Source organism: Acanthaster planci, linkage group LG06, assembly GCF_054643075.1.
Source record: "Acanthaster planci isolate LZ-2023a linkage group LG06, COTS_SCS, whole genome shotgun sequence".
In the NCBI taxonomy this organism is placed as follows: domain Eukaryota; kingdom Metazoa; phylum Echinodermata; class Asteroidea; order Valvatida; family Acanthasteridae; genus Acanthaster; species Acanthaster planci.
The window spans coordinates 4,906,371-4,924,392 of NC_141782.1; the positions used below are offsets into that span (position 1 = coordinate 4,906,371).

Consider the following 18,022-nt stretch of genomic DNA (forward strand, 5'->3'; position numbering starts at 1 on the left):
CAGATTAGCGAGAATGGGTTCTTTGGTACATTGAAGAAGAAAAAAGTTACTGACATTTGCCAATCTAGGAAATAAAGTTTCCAAATAAGTAAAGGGAAAGCAAGTCACTTTGAAGGCTAACCGTGATCTCTTTGGTCGACTTCTCATCATCAGTAGAATAAGGAATGCAAACATGCAAGAAGTTCTGTCTTATAGTTTGGGACCAATGCTACTGCCAATAGCAAGTGAAAGTGGATGCTTGTTCAAGAACACCAAGTCAGCTTTAATGCACTACCTGTAGGCAATTGCAGTGGCACTGGCAGAAGCAGTTATGCCAGAAGCTTGCAAACTTGTTTTCCAGAAAAAGTAGGGATCAAGTATTTATAAACTTGTAAACTCCGGCAAAGTCAGCACTCAGTCTTGACTAGAAAAAATAATGACTTCGAAATCTTAATACTATCCATATAATTCATTGCACCAAATTTAATTGCTTTGATCTGCCCTGGCTTATTTCTGGTTTGTCCTCGATTTTGATCATCACTCTAAACTGAGGACGACCCATGCATGCCATTTGTACTGACGTAATGCTAGCACATGTTATGCACCAGCGCGTGCAGGCCTGATCTTGGGCCGGCTGCAAGTAAAACTTCATTTAATAGGGTGACTCCAAAAAGGGACAGAGCGCATGCACGTGCACAAGAGGGGGTACTGGTATTGATGCAAATATTGGGGAAACCCCTTTGTGGGTGCGCTCATGCACACGCAATGTACATGTAGGCCTACTTCATGTCAACAACAACAAAGCTCCAGAAATCGATTGTTTGTTTACAGCCCACTTTATACCAAGGATTTTTTCTTGTGGTTTTGTGGAAAAGGAACCAAGAGAACATGCCCACTTAAAAATTATCAATGGAAATACATCAACACATGATCATTACTTTTATCAAAAGACCAACTTGCGAGTTGCATGATGCCAACTTTGACCAGAGTTTTCCGTAACCATGTATCAAACAGTAAACATTTTAAAAGGATCCCCATTTCATTTAAATAAAAGGATAAACACTATTTATTATATTTTAAACTTAGTTTCAGAGGTTAGGAGTCCTTGAACTCTAACGGGAAAGGGATACGAAATCTAAGCAAGCATTAAATCAGAGGTAGGATTTGGAATGAAAAATCATCCGGGTAATTGTAATTAATTAAAAAAGAACATTACAATTTTATACAGGGAATGCGACAAATAATAGCAGCATGAAAATCACCTTTTATTGAAGGGGGATAGCATGGTGTTCAAGAAGAGAATAGCTTATAGGCCTACTCATGACATGACTGGTTAAAAATGTAAATCAAAGGCTTCAAAATAGTTGGCCTTGATGCCCCCTCCAGCTGGCCTAGTGCCCTGTTGAAATTTGATGAAGGCAAGGCCAAAGTGGCCTGCCCCTTCCCCCCCCCCCCGAGATCGAGGCCTGCTTAAGAAAACAAATCACATCTATGGAAAATTCTGCAAAATTGGTAAACAGAATGCACCGGTCATGTTATGCTCTTGTTCAAAACTGTATGTAAAAGATGTATGCAAAATATATTTTGATTGTTGGGGGAATTATATATGCAGATTAAGTGTGGTTGTTATTTTAGAAATGAAGTGCTACATGTATTCAAACAGTCTTTGAATGGGCATGAAATCTCAAAAGAAATTTTTCAAAATTGTCTTTTAATAAAAACAAATGCAGAAATGCATACATACACAAGTACAATACATTGTTGTGGATAGAGTCCTTTTACGAAGATGGTCAGGAATTTCAAATTCATTTGCTCAAGGTACACGTAACGAACATTGCACCTCCTGTTGGGATGAGGCTGTGCAGGAAATCCTAGGTTGAAGTATCAAGTTGTGGTTGCGTATATTCACATAATTGTATTTTTTCCCATCAACACACGGACTGCAAGCCTTATAGACTCATTGAGGCTATAGCACAATTTTGTACTTGTCTTGCCTTTGCTTTGCTGATTGCTACAGGTCCTTTGAGAATATACTATTGTGTCTTTTGAAATAAACACTTAACAACAGAAGGAAAAAAGTAATGGAAAACTTTGTTGCTCTGCAGATTCATTTCACTTTATTTGGGTGTACATGTATTTTGTAACTGTACCTTTGCAGTTTGTAATATAGGATATAAAAACATCACTCAGGTCAAGGGGGCCAGTACATGAAATAGGTTGAAAGAAAGGGCTTCACATTTCTTTTCACACATAAACCAAACTGTCCCATTAAAATGTGGACAGTTGACACTATTTGACCAATAGAGGGAGCTTTTTATGAGGAAATTTCAAATGTTAATATCTTGAGAACTTGGTACAATAGAGATGGGGGATTTAAGCATTAGTAATCTACACACTATCCACCAACAAATTATACCATTTCCACATAGACCCGCTATGATCAAGAAAATTAGGTTCTGAGCAGATATTGCAGGAACGCCTCATGGTCTAGTATGCAGACGATCTTGCCCTCCTTCACTCTGACAGAGTCTGGACCAAAGTAAAGGACATACAAACTGCAACATGACCCAATTAGCCACCAACTTCAAGAAAACAGCAACAGCTTTCCACCTCCACACCAAGGAGGCAAATGGCCAGCTCAAGATCAACCTTGATGGCATGCCCTGCCATACAACACAGTGCCGACTTATATTGGTTTGAAGGTAGACAGTGAGCTGATCTATAGACAGCACCTTGAGTCTGTGCGTGCAAAGGTGTCCGCCTGGTAGGTTCTTTTTAGGGTGCTACTACATCCACCCTATGTACCAGTGCCCTTGCCCTCATCTATTGCCCTGCGGAGTATGCCTCCCCTGACTGCTGCAGAAGCTGTCACACTAAGAAGTCGGATGCAACTCTGAATGACACACCAAGTCTTATCACTGGATGTCTGAGACCAACTCCACCTGGTTTATACCTACCTGTACTCTTGGAAATTGCACCTGTACCTCTCCGCAGAGAGTATCTCACACACAGGCAGGTAACCAAAGCATTAACAGACCCATAACATCTATTACACCACACAGTCGAGGAATCACAACGCCTTGGCCAACAGTGCCTGAGGTTATGCCATCCTTTCTCCCGTCATGCTTCAAAGCTGCTGTCTTTGGACAGTAACATCTTCCTGGCAGCAGACACCTTGACCTAACCAACTGAATGTCAGCCCCCAAACAGCTCTACCTCCAGTTGCTATCCTTCTAAGGAGAGAATGGGTGTCCTTCAACTGGCTTCGTACAGGGGTTGGCCAATTCAACACAGCCATGTACTGCTGACCGTATTCCTGAATAGGGCTCGTAAACAATAATGGTCTACAGCACTATGGATGGTGTGATCTGAAGAAGAAAACTTCGAAAATCTACTTAAATTTAGAGCAAAGTATGTGAAGAAATGGCTGCCGGGTCAATACACTTTTTCTGACTTGAATAGTGACACCATGTGCTGGGGAATAATCTGTGAAGCAATACTGTAAACTGTAAAGGGCGCCACCAGTGTTGAGGAATGGCCACTGGGTCCTTCAAACCTCATGTTCATCATAGCGGCATTGTATTTTACAATCCATGTGTTAGCCTACTACTGCCCTGAGTGGGATCCCATGAACCGGTTAGGGTATGCTGATTGCTGACATTGGCAAAGCAGCATACTGGAAGTCAACTTCCACCTTGTGATACTGGAGAAATGTTTTGCAGTCAGATGGCATCTCAGGGAGGAAAGTGTTGATAATGGCATAGTCAGTAACAAGAACTTCCACCTTTGCACAGTTTGCCCCCTAAGACAATATGGACTATCTCCACAGATGGATGACACCCACTTTGAACCTCTCTTACATATACAGTACAACACAGCTATAACAAACATGTTACTTGTACATGTACGATAACTTGATCAAATAAAACCTACTTGTACGTACAGTCGCGTTGTTCATCAGAACATTAAATTTGTTAACATTTGTTTTAGTCTTCAAAGATATCATCTGTCATGTTTAATTCCCATTAAGATATGAATTAATGTTTCATTCTGTTTTGTCACATTAAATCCAGCTTGTGATATGCCAGTGGTTCGCAACCAGACAATGATCCATATAATGGAGTGGCTACAGTTACACGCCAGTCATCATAGCTTCCATGAACACCTCACTGATGTACAAACCCTGATTTTGCGTGGGGTATGTGATGTGTGGTCACTTGTTCGGAACACATCCGTAACACGTCTTGGACGTATTGCAAGTAATCTGACATTACTAGAGTTGGAAAGTTTGTTCTCAGAGCTTGCTAAGGTAAGTCTTTGGCTAATTTGATAATTCCTCTTCAACATCTGATAAAGCCTGTACCCAGTTTAAGTCATAACAGTTTTTGGGTGTGTGGGCTTGTGTATGATCACATATTCATTTCACAAATAATGTCCTCACTAAGCATGCGCAGACAAGCCATCATTGTGTCTGTGTGATGATTGGCCTTATTCACAAGTTGGCCGCATTGAATTGTTGACTTGATTTTGATTTATTTGCTTTTCCATAATGCCAACACATTTAGATTCAGACAAAGATGGAACGAGATTGAAAAAGAAATATCAGTCATCGTAAAAAGCAGAGATGATGCAAAAGAGTTTTAAAAACTTCTTTCAATTGCAGTTCCAATGGAATTGAAAGCGAGTTTAACATTTTACTTGTGGAACTGGAGAATAAAAATGAAAGGAATGCATAAAAATTCATCAAAAATTAATATCATTTTTGCTGATGAATAATTTAAAATTTTTGATTAAAATCTGTATCAAAATGTTTTAAGCCACATGTAAAATGTGAAAGTGAGGCATGGAACTCAAAATAGTCCTGCACCACCCCATTTGGCGTCTCACTAAATAAGGTCTATTGTCTTTACTCTTCGCATTTCTTCAGATTCCCTGTTTTGGTATGACGTATGACCTTAGAGGGTCCATTTGATAAATTTCTCTCAAACACACTGTGAACTCTACAGTATAAAACCCATTAGTTGACTTTGGGATATGTTAGTGCATTGAAAAATTGCACTTTCTTTAACATTTAAAATCATCCATGGTTTTTCAGACAAGTGAGGGCACTGGTTTTGTGAGAACATACTGGCCCTAAACCCAACCCACACCAAACTGTACACCAACCCAATACAAACTCACTTCAACTTGACCCTATTCTGCCATGCCCCATTCTCCTGAGCTGCTTCTGCCAAACACCCAACTCCCAAACACTCAACTTCCAAACCCCCTAAAACCCCAATCCCAAATCCCCAACCCAAATTCCCGACCCCCAGTCCCAATCCCAAATTCCAAACCCAACTCCTCAACCCCTAATGAAGATGTATTACTGGTAAATTCTTCTGCTTGAATTGGTTCCATTCATGTGAATAAGTTGTTGAAATCTGTCCATGGAATAGCATTACCCGGAACACAGGAGGAAAATAAATCTACCTGGAATGTTTGACGTCGTTCTTACTCGGGTTTCATCAGTCCTTTTATTCCTTTTTTTATGTTTTCGATGGTCATTTTAGTTTTACCATATCACTGAACAAGTTGAGACATTGATTCTGTCTCCCATTTATAATGGACATACATATTCTATAATGTTGTCAGCTAATATGTTGTTAATAGATATTTTTTAAAGTACCTTTACTGAATTGGATACAGTGAGCCTTTAAAAGTTTGTCACTAATCTCTAAGAACTCTTGAGTCGCATTCACTGTTACCTATCAACCTCTTTATGTAGACTTTAATTAATACAAAAAAATTGAGTCATCAGACATCAGGTACATGTACCGATACATGTAGCACCACAGCAAAATACCTTTAATCTTTACACATCCTCCATAACTCGAACATGCTAACAGATGAATAATTGTGACCCACTTGGTGAATATGAGTCTTAAGTCACCGGAGCCACTTTTTGAGTTTTAATTTGTATTGGAAAGAGTAAATTAAGTTTTTTGTTTTGATCTGTCACTCAGTTTGGCATCCAAATGAAAGTGGATATTCCATGGTGAATAATGCTATGCGTTCCTATTGGTTTACACTCTGCAAAATTATTCTAAAGGACTTTTTACTCCAAAGTGGCTCTGTCGACTTAAGACTTCTTTTCACAGAGTGGGTCACAATTGACTGATTTGGCTGATGAATTGTAACCTGTGTTTATGTGGGGCTGATACGTCTACTTGCCAAGAAAATCCTGAATTCTAAGAACAAGTATTCAGAGCCAAATGCCTGATGGGTGTAGGGGCAGTGGTGGGAAAAATCTGATGTCTTATTGTTTTCAAAACACTGCAGTTGTGCACATGATGATTAGTGTTATGTGAGCATTTGACTTGAGTAGACACCCTTTATGGTGGATCTTCAGCCTGTTCTACTTGGCCAGGCTCAGATGCCGACTGTGGCAGACGTTCCAGGCCTTGAAATGAATGACAGCCATGACAGCCGGTGCCATTATTGCCCTTCCCACTGGCCGAGGTACCCCCAAAAATATCCGTCCTCACCGTCAGTTCTGCCTTACCCAATATTTACCCTTTTCCATAAACATCCCTAAGCCTATTAAAACATGAAAATCCCTTTTTTCAGATGCTTGCAAACCCATTGAAAGTGTATTTCGATGTCATGCCACCCCGATCGGCTGTCTAAAAATCTAGCAGAATTGATGCACAGACGTTGCACACAACGGGCGCCGGCTTCGATGTCAATGCACTGAATGTACACAGTGTACGTCCATTCAAAGTATGCAGTGTATGTACTGCACAGTTGTACATAGAAGCACGGATCTGGAATATGCTGATACTTCAGGCAGTGACACCCTCACTGCAAAAGTGAATACCTCTATTTTAGCACTCACATTCCATCAGGAGTAGGTGCGAAAGATTTCACTTGTAGAGTTGCCTGACTTTCTCTTTCTCAGTGCTCGTATGTGTGGTACTCAATTCACATTGATTCACATTGAGGCCCGTGTACGAGGAGTGCGTGTTTGGATGCGCTTGTGCCTTGTGGGGTACCGGAACAATGGAAGGTACCCCACAAGGCCTGTTTTGATCCTTGTGGGGTACTAAAGTGGTACCCCACAAGAATTTCACGAAATAGATATTTCAAATTTACTCAAAAAGGAGGAATTTTCAAGTGCCATTCATTGTCGCAAATTGAAGTGTTTTATATAAGGGACATACGGTCGAAACTTCAACCCAGGAAACTGAATTTTGTTGAAATGGCAGTGATTTGAAATTTTTCCTGTGTTGTATGGAAGTTTCGTACACGAGAACAACGGAAATGCCCAAATGTATACATATGTAAAGGTGAGTGTGTAAACGCCTTCAATCGTGAACCTATAATAATAGGGGACAATAGGGTCCACGATTGCTGAAGAGTCCACGGTTGGAAAATGTGTACAAAACATATGGGAGGTCTTCCGAAAAAGAAAAAATGAAAAAAAAATAACAATAGGGAGTCCACGATTGAAGGCGTTTACACACGTGTGTGTGTGTGCGTGCATGCATACTGTGTATGTTCTGATTGTCAAAACATTTTGATGAATGAATATTAACATTTGGCCTCCATGCCCCTTTTCAAGATTTTATCTGGCCTTGGTGCCTTCCCTACTGGCCATGATGCCCTCTATAGTTTTGCTAAATCAAAGCCAAAGTGGCCTTGCCCTTAAATTACCTAATTCAAGGCCTGAAGTCCACAGGTGGTTTTGGTTGTGCTGGGTTGACTGGAGTGGGGAGCCGGAATAATGTTTCTCTGCAGTGACCAGAACAGAGATTTCTGTCGATCATGGAAACTGAGTCGTGAAAGTAGTGTCTGACATGGTCTATGTGGTGTTTCAGCAATCTTCTATCATCCAGCTGTATCTCACAGACATTTGAGCTCAGGAGACTTTGAACTTGACCTCACAGCCAAGTGGCTCCTACTCCAAAGTTCTTTACAAGCTTGCTCTTTCATTTACTTCTGGCACCATTTAATCTTCTTATTCAATAAGATTTGAAGCTTTGTATGGTGGAAGTTACATGAGCTGTAGGTTTGCATGCACACCATAGAAAAATAAATCTTCAGGAGAGGTTTAGTTCTGAGAAGAACTGGCGAGTGTCAATGTGACGTTTCGGCCAGGATGCTCTGGCCGTCCTCAGGAGAGTGACGGTCTGATGATGGCTATAGCATCCTGGCCAAAACATCGAGTTGATGCTCACTGGTTCTTTTCAGAAATACACCTCTTCTGAAGAGACAGTCTCTGTGGTATACCCACAATTTTTATTCAGGTTTGGTGGAGCTGATCCAGCTATGTACGAATATGCCATCTGTGCAGGAGTTTCCTGGGGCTTTTAGCAGTTGTTGCTTGCGGTGTCACTCTGTACAGAAGAAGGAACTTCTGTAGCCTGGTCTCCAAGTCAGCTCCGTGATTCTTCTTACGGCCAGACTTCACTGTCTGTACAGCCCTTTCGGCTAGACCATTGTTTGAGAGGTCTGGATATTTTCAACACCATTACTAATGAGAAAAGTGAAGAACTCTTCAAAATTGTTATCACTTACCATCAACATTCTAGCCAGGGATTAAAGGATAGAGGAATCTGACACCCGAGGGTGCTCTTGAACATTTATTACATTAAATATAACAGCTTTGTTTTAAGTTCCCGTTGCCCCCATTCAGTCATTGTAAAAAGCAATTTTCAGTTTGAGACAGATTTCTACCCTTTTCTCTACTTTTTGGGTGGAGTGGGCTTCAATTTGTGTTTTTTGTTGTGCGTTTGCTGAGGAAAGGAGCAAATGTCTAATAAACATTAGGATATCTGATCCATGTTTCATTACTGCACAATAGTATTTTACATGTGCTTGTTCTTGTTTTAATGTGCATCAATGAAAAATAACTACAAAACAAGCTTAACAGGCCTACACGGTACGCCTCGGTTTTCATTTCATTTTGAAAAACTTCAGTCTGAATAGATTCTTGGGGTTTTAACTCAACATGTGTGATTATTTTACGTATACAAAAATAGGCATGCCTACATAAAAATTAACTTAATGCACCTAGGCCCATACCATCGTTTGTACTTGCTTCCTGGGTTCTAAAACTTTTGTCAAAAAGAATACAAGTTACCATCATTCCAAACTTATTCTCATTATCGATGTTGCAAGGTTAGATGTTTGTGCCGAAAATGATAAAAAGTTTGGTCTTAAAATAACGAACAATCACTAAAAAAAAATAGATGAGAACGATTAACAATAACAAAGATATACAGAAAAATGCTCTGTTACACACTACAATGTGAAGATACCCAGTACAGACACGAAAGCATGACAAGACTGTTCATGGATGGGCTGCCATGTGGTACAGTACCGCGCACATACCACCACCACGGTCTGACCAAAAATCGTGTTCGTAAACCACGACAAAGCATATCAAAATAACCATCGATGTAAATGCATTTAAGAAGAAACTACAGAGAGAGGAAGACCAAGTTTTGTTTCCAGTTAGTTGTAGCTTAATTCGATAGTTTTCAAGGCGACAATTTTGAAAGGTTCTGGCAACTACCGTGCAGCCAGCCATGCCATCGCAGCTGTGCACAATCCGGAGCTGTAGTCTGGCTCCTAACCCGTCTACTCTTGCTATTAATTTGTCAGCAGCGTGGTGGGAGCCATGTGATACTTCCACAAAGCAAGCTGTACTGTGGTTAAACTTGTGCGTGTGTACGACGTGTGTACTATGTTGCATTGTGGAAGCTTTATTTGATTTCTGTGCATTTTGCAGATATTCTGGTAACTCTTTGTTGGTGTTTTGAAGATTTTTTTTTGCATATATGACTGCATTGTTTCTTAAACTTAATATTAGCATTCCCTAGGAAAATAGAAGCGTATCGAATGTGTATCGGGGGAATTTCAGTATGTCAGGGTTTTTGCTCAGCGTATCGGCCCGATATGCTTTTAAATGCCTGGCTAGAACACTGTTTACCATTGTCACTTACATTGGACTCTAGAACTCCATGGCTAGCAAACAATTAGTGCAAGACCCCAGAACTGCCAAGTCTCCTGGATTTTGCAGAAGACTCCCAAAAAATTTGTCATTTTCTGCCTCGCGGCACATGTTAAAAATCTCCCGGATTGTCAATTTGTGTGTGCAAATTTATATTTACCGGTACCTGTTTTTTTAATTGCCACAGTCAGAGTTGTAATAAAACTTAGCATGAAAATAATTTGTTGTGAATGTGTCTCCTCTTTTTTAAACCAAAATTATGTGTTACATGCATAAATTGTATGTACGTGTTTACATACGCGGTCAATTCCCTTGTCGAGAACTAGACTCCGTACAAGAGTATATACCGGAGCCATGCACTTCTCAGTGTGGGAGAGAGCCATTCGAATGTACAGTAATTTCAAATGTCAATGCATCTCACTTGTACATTGGACCTTGATTTAAGTCTACACAACTGGTAACCTGTAAGACAGTCTGTCACCAGCGAATTGTTGCCACCCTTGATGTAAACATCGTATTTGGCAGATGGATTCCAGATGGTTGTCACACACATACTTACATAGCTGGTGTTACATGCACATGCTGCAGCAACCTCGACCCCGTAGGCTTCTTACGCATTCCTGCATTAGCCAAGCATGGTACGAACCAGCGTGACGCATTGGTTCAGAGAAAGACCAGCACATCGCCAAAGTGAGATCTGCTACAAAAGGTATTGGCAAATACTTCAGCTCAGTGGATGCTGATGCAAGCATTGTCAGAGCAGAGACATACTTTATGGGGTTTTTAGTTGAGCACAATTTACCAGTAGCACCATCCGTCCACATTGGCCCTCTATTTCGGAAACTGCTTCCCAATTCCAAGATCGCTGCAAAATACAACTGTACTCATATGAAAACGGCGGCAATCGTGAATTCCATTAGTGAAAACATCGCTTCCATAGTGGCAGAGAAGCACATACTTCCCCATTCAACCTTGCTATTGATGGATCAAACGATGAAGGCTCTGACCAGCTCTATCCTGTCTTGTTAAGCCTGTATGATGATGCAAAAGTTTGCCTGCACTCACTGAAGGTTCCTCTGCAGGTGAAAATAAAGTGCTTGACCAAGAACTATCAAAATACCTTTGTGACGGAAAAACTCAAAGAGACATTTGCCACTGCCGAATCTCTCAACACATCAGACGCTTCAGTATATTACGCACAAATCACCATCATTTATTCTGCGTGTATCTGACGATAATGAGGATGATGTCGATATCGATGTCGATGATAGTTCAATCTACGCAAAGACAATTAACATCTAATCACTAATCTAAACTAAACTGAAGAAGCAATAGTTAAGCTATGTATAATTTAAATCGCATTTCTTGTGGCAAGGTGTAAATTCTCATACAATTTCCAATTCATTCGTTATCACTGAAAGAGAATAAAGAACACTTATGACATTGAGTTTATTCAAGAACAAAAAGTGGCAAATTCCCTTAGTCAACTTCGAAGCTGCAGTAGCTGACGTGGCAAATGACAGAGTGATTGTAGTATAACATTATACGTGTATTTATGAGAGAAAACCTACCACAACTGAATTATGATATTGAATCTATTAAGTACTTGTAAAGGTATTTGGGTCAACTGGCTAGTGTCACCCGGGTTAGGTCTATGGACGGCTATACAGAGGGTCATAGGGAAATTTTGTACTGGCAAACCACATGTTGGTCAATTTCGTGCAAAGGGTTCCGCATATACAATACATGTACTTGAATTGAGTTAAGTTGACAAACCTTATTTAGATGGAATTATTAAACAACAATAACCAGACAATCTAACTTTACAACCTTGGTCCAACTGTGTCGAATTTGCAGCAGATTATGCATCAGTGATGCTTGGAAAAAAGAAGGGTGTAGCATTATTTGTGAAAAACCAACACAATCTGTGCGACCTACTTGGTTGTCCATGCCACATGGTACACAACACAGCAGAAAAAGCAGCCAAATCACTACCAGTAGCCATTGATGAATTTTAGTCAGTGTGTACTACTGTCTTGAAAAAAGTAGTATGCGCCTCAATACGTAACAGTGAAAGCCACTCTAATCATTCTTAAGGAAAAGATGAAAACTGACATGAAAATGGAAGTATCAGTGAAAGCAATGCAGAAACAAAGTTCTTCAACTCATCAATCATCAAGCCTGCAGCAGCTCTAACAACTCAAGGCTCACCCAGTACAAGTGGCAATAAAACACCGGAACAAGTGTCACCAACTGATGGGCCTGTATCAAAAACAGTGTCATCTGCAAGTAACAGCACACCTAAAATAACACAACAGAGGGCTGCATCTACAGATATGGTGAAAAAACTACATTGAAAAGGAAATCAACACAAGCCCTGAAGGATCATTGCCCACCGAAGCTTACATGTTCTGGCCAAAAATCTACACATAGCTCTGGAGCTTTATGGCATTCATTGATCTAAAAGATACTTCCTACAGCGTTCCGGTCCATGAGCAATTCAGAAAATACCTCAGATTTACCTGTTTGCTAAATGGGCTGTCCTGTGCCCCTTGTAAATATACCTCAAGAAAATACCTCAAATTTCTCTGGGACTGCAAAGTGTTTCAGTTTACCTGTTTGCTAAATGGGCTGTCCTGTGCCCCTCATAAATATACAAAGTTGATAAAGCCAGGGTATCCTACACTGAGAGAAGCAGGTCACAATATATCAGGGTTTTTAGACGATATGTAGATTGTTGCTCATGTGGAGGACAAATTACAAGCATCTGTTTCACAAGTGTTGCAAACTCTACAGAATTTGGGATTTGTCATAAATTGGGAAAGATCAGTTCTATGTCTTTGTAAGCAATTAACCCACGTGAGATTTGTGATTTATTCCGACTCAATGACTGTGGCACTGGGTGGCTTGGAAGTCAGACAGGTGGGTAAACTCAATTACAGGGTTAGTGATGGGCCTTCTGCAGGTCGGCTTGGTGTTTCCTTTTGGGTTACTCAGTCAGGTCATTCAGGCTTTCCAGGGAAAGGCTTGGAAGTCGAAACCTGGGCTGGACTCAATGGGTAGAATCAGGGCTTTCTGCAGGGTGGCCTGGTTTTCCTTCAAGCTATTCAGGTGGGTCATCTAGGCTTTCCAATAGATGGCTTTTAAGTCAAAAGCAGGCTGGACTGGGCGGGTCCAACATCACCCACTCATTCTTATGCAGTGCTGTTGTGACCGGGTTAGAATGAGCACAGCCAGCCTGTGTGGCCCTTTTCTAATGCTGTGGGGAGGCGGTGCAAGCAGGTTGAGCTTGGTTGAACAGGCAGATATGGGGAGTAGTCCCATTGACAGAACAGCAGCATTTTTTTACTATGCTAACATGTACTGCACTACATTGATGAGCATGTGACTATGATGGCTGGCTAGGCTGGGTGCGTCATAGCCATCACACAGTTACACAGCCATGCCCATGACAGTTATGAAGTTTTTTGATAATACCCTCGCCCAGCCCCCCTTCTGCTGTCCCTTTGGTTATTTTATTCTTGTCGCCAATTGTTATGTCCTAACAAAGATTTAGTATCCAGAACATAATTGATAATTGTAACAGATCAGATGCATCAAGTTAGAGTGGCTCAGCAAAACTGACAAAGCTAACAGTGGGATGAAGAAGTTATCACGAAGTTTTTTTGAATATCTTCATACATTGTAACAATCTCAACTTCTTAACTTGTCCCAAGATGTTTTTAGTAGCGCTGAATTATGAGTCTCTGTATAACCGAACTTAAAGCAATTGTCCTGGCCCAAGTGCACAGACAATGCAGACTTCGAAGAAGTGTTTCTTGACAAACAGAAAATGGTTAAGAATCCGAGTTTCTTTTATTTCAAAACTTCGCCTCATGCAAAGCTTCTTATAGTCAAACAGGGAGCTGGTGAGGAAAATCCTCCTGTTTGTTAACAAGTATTTCACTGCTGCAAAATACTTCACAAAACAAGTATTTTCTCAAAACGAAAACACTTCACATGCTTAAAGCATCAAAACTGGTCTCATCAGACTTTAGCTCTCTGCTCGCAATGTTTCAACTCGATTTCTCAACACACTTTTGAGGTTCTCATACTCTAAAAATCTACTATATTAACACAGGTACTTAATATAAGTCATAAGTAGCATTCAGTATGCAGTAAAGTTGCTTCACCTTGCTCTAAATTAACCACTTGCTGCTGGAGAACCCCGTTTCGAGGGCCATGAGTTTGTACACAGAGCTGGGGTGCCCGAAATGGGACAAAAGAGCTGATCTGTGTCACAAAAGACAGTACTCGGAACAAAAGACCTGCTGTTGGGAATTGCCATCATTTTTTGGCTTGCATTTTTCAAAAGTAATTCATCACTGTTTTTAAACAGTATACCACTGTTTGGGCAGACAAAAGTGCTCCAGGGCCCCATTGATAAGCGACACAGCATCACTGCATACTAATCCAGCCATGTTTGAAAAGATGCCACTTGCATCAACTGGAGACAAAGGAAATTATGCAACATTTCACAATTCTGGGCTCTCTTTACGAGTGGCAGGCCTGGCTGTCAGCAAAGAGTAGCCACCAAACAGTAATTTGAGTGGGTCTAAACTTCCATTCAATGAAATGAATTTTGAAGAATATTGAAAACTGAAAATCTCAAAAATCTCCCATATATGCACCCAGCAGAAAGTGGTTAATGACTAATTTATGGTGTACTTTTTACGACACACATTTCTCTCTCTCTCTCTAGCCTTCCTCCAGGTGACGCAACGACGTGACGGCATGACGGCTCCCTTGCGTTGTGCCGTCGGGTCGCACCGTCGCCTTTTTGCCATTACTTTTGTACACACACGACGCATCGCGTTGTGCCGTCGCCCGTCACGTCATGCTGCCTTAGGTCCTTTCCATGTTGCATTTTTTGCCGCTTAAACATCGCCCCTTCCATCGCCCGTCACATTGTACCGTCATGCATCGCGTCGTACGTCGTGTCGTGCATCACGTCGCCTGAAGCACGACGCAACGCACGGCACGACGCATCATGTGCTGTCGCCGTTTGTTTCTTGGTGTTTGTAGAGGGCGCCTTTACTGTTTTCTTTCATTTCCGCCCCGGTACTTGAATAGTAGTGTACAGTCCATTAATTCAAGCCCCATTGAAAACAGTGTAAAACCGGCACTGTTCAGTGCCCAATAACATGCTTACCAACATCCTTGAGATTGCTGAAATGCAAATAAAATTATTGTCTAGTCCCTAATCCTTCCATTTCTTTTCAATTTATTGTGGGCTAACCAACCACATTTTTAATTATTCCCTCAAAACAAAATCACCCCCAAAAAGTGATTTCTCCGAAGTCTGATTGCAGCCATTTTTCAAGTGGCAACCCTCAACCTTCTTTGGCACTTAGGACCATTTTTCAGTTGTAGTTTTTAACTATTCTGCTTTCATGGGATAGCTCAAAGACCCAGGCAGTTGATCCTGGCAACGATTTACACAATTTCACCATTTTGGGGACCAAACAATCTCCTTTTTTACAGAAAAATGCTGGGCTGCTACTTTGGCTAGTGGGCTAAGCAGAAATTCTTACGTGAATAGTGGACTGCATGCACCCAGGACATGGCATTCGCTCTTTGTACGCTGCTGCCATGGGCATGCAGAGCCTTGAACTGACAGCTTTTGAAATATCCTCCAATGGAGGGATTTCACATTAGCGCCGTCTGCGCACATCTGCAGTGAAACCGAGGCTCTCTGTGTTGAACTTCGTCGCGCGCACCCGCGGAGTCCACACAGTACATGCAGTATCCGGTTTGTAAGTGTGACGCCACTTCAGTTCAAACCATGCCCACTGCACAAGATACATGACTATCGCAGGTACGTTAGTTCGCGGTCATTGACGTTATTTTTTCTTTTGATGTCACGTGTCGAGTCATCCTGAAAGACTTTTCCGCAAAAATTTGCAGCCTGAAAAGTCTGAATTCAACATACCTTTGTGTATTTTGTGTTTTGACTCCTTACTTTCAATCGTCTGATGGTATTAAGTATTGAAGCTGACACATACAGCCTTGTTTTCAAATGCGGAATTGTGCAGATTGACACTAAAAGCGTCGTATTAGGATCCCTCTATCATATAGTATAGATGGTAGAAGAACTAACGCAACATCATGCCCAAAAATATTTACCAACATACACGGAAAAAGTTGCCAGATCGAGGCTCTGCATGCCCATGGTGGTAGCGTACAAAGAGCGAATAGGTAGCAGGTCTTGTTTCTGTTATTGTTCCTTTCATTGTTACTTTCTAACTTTGTGTTTTCATTGAGAGTTGTTGAAGAAAAGGTTGGTTGGTTTGTTTTGTTTTGTGTTGTGTTTTGTGTTGTGTGTTTTGTTTTGTTTGTTTGTTGGGGTGTTGGTGTCGTTTGTTTGTCTGTTTTTAATTAAATGTAATTAGAAAGAGCTTCATGACCAACTATCAGCCTTGTCTCCAGGAAATAAATAACATGAGCCACAGCGTTGTTTTAACTTTTCCTGCTCTAATTTTGATCTTCCTAGCAATTATATAATAGAATTGATTTTGTTCCCCTACTTCCCCAGGAAATAAATATTATGAGCCACAACGTTGTTGTAACTTTTCCTGCTCTAATTTTGATCTTCCTAACAATTATGTAATAGAATTGATTTTGTTCCCCTTCTTTTTGAAATCCTAACTCCCCCAGAATTAGGTCAAACAATTTGTGTGGGTTGCTTGACAGTGCGCATGGGCAGTTGGAAGCAGAACTTGCAACCAGCCACAAGAATTCTTGAGAAGGAGCTGATAACTTCCCTACCCAGTGACCTTCCACACTTCACTTGGCTACGGGACTGAACAGAGACTGTTCCGTAGTCTCTCTGTAATTTCTCCTGCCATCGAACCTGCCATACTTTCAAATTCGTCCCTGTCCTGCTCTAGGCACAAACATTACCAGTGTAAGCCTATTGAACCACACATGCATACGTTGCTGGACAGGGGGTGGCCTGGACCAGAGCCACATGAATTCCGTTCTCAAACCTGATTTAGTCGAGGGGAAGGAAAGACTGTGCACTTGAACCCTAAACATCAAATAGCCCAACACATCTTCACCATCTATTCATGTTCTTTTTACTGCAAGCCTTTCTATTGCAAACTCTACAGCTACTTTTGAAGTCAAGACAAGCCAAGTCGTCCCCAACTTCAGCAATAGATCGTTTTCAAGCTAGGCCTTTTATTTATTTTCATTGCTACTTCGTAATGTTTTCTGTTAAATAGAATCCCTGTTTTTTTCTCATTATTAAATACATGCAGATATTTGTATTTTCGCATACCGTGTGAAAACTTTTCACTATCTCAGCCAGAAACGACTTAATTCTCACTGGTTAGCTAATAATAAAAGGCGTAAACTGGTACACAAATTAATAATGTAAGCAGGTGTCATGATTCTCATATTATGCCCACTACAATATTTCTAAATCCATTCTAAGATACAATACATCAATCATTATTACGTGCTTGCTAATGTAACATGCGGATCTGAGGAGAAATTATGTGTGGGACAAACATGATAATAGCGTCTGTATAATGTTCTAATCAGAAACACGGCCTAATATCAATGAAAGTGTGGTGCTGATGAAGCTGACGAGGAAGACTTAGCTGAAGACTAAGACTGGAGAAAGGAATATTCTGAGGGTATTATAGAGCAGGCTTGGAGGTAACTTCCTAAACTTGTGGTCAAACTTGCGGCCGTACAATTGTAGACGAATTGTCTGGAGAACTGGGAATACTACTTAGAAATTAGCGGGATGGTCCATAGAGAAATATCGGTATCTATATTACAAATCTACCACAAAAGGGAACTTCATCGACGGTGTTGAAAAAAATCATTGGCTGCAAAGGGTGATGAATTCCAGGCTTCCACTTATTGTGAAAGAGCAGTTCCTGCATATGCGGATTTTAAAATTTTTTTTTTGGCTTTTTTTTTCATTTTCTCAATAGAATATGACAGAAATTAATCCTAATCGATAAACGGATGAGATAAAAACAAGAAAAAACA

At 40.8% G+C, this 18,022-nt stretch overlaps 1 protein-coding gene across 8 annotated transcripts in view; it reads left to right on the plus strand.

The window, feature by feature from the left end:
- LOC110989242 (uncharacterized) overlaps positions 1–18,022 on the plus strand; it is a 515,163-nt gene that overhangs the window by 99,385 nt on the left and 397,756 nt on the right. For all 8 annotated transcript variants that reach the window (XR_015425756.1, XM_087138535.1, XM_087138534.1 and 5 more), the window contains one exon: positions 4,053–4,288. Coding sequence is in view for 7 of the 8 variants with exons in the window: in XM_087138535.1 (XP_086994661.1) it covers positions 4,053–4,288 (236 nt within the window). In the remaining variant the exon portion in view is untranslated. The remainder of the gene's footprint in view (positions 1–4,052; positions 4,289–18,022) is intronic.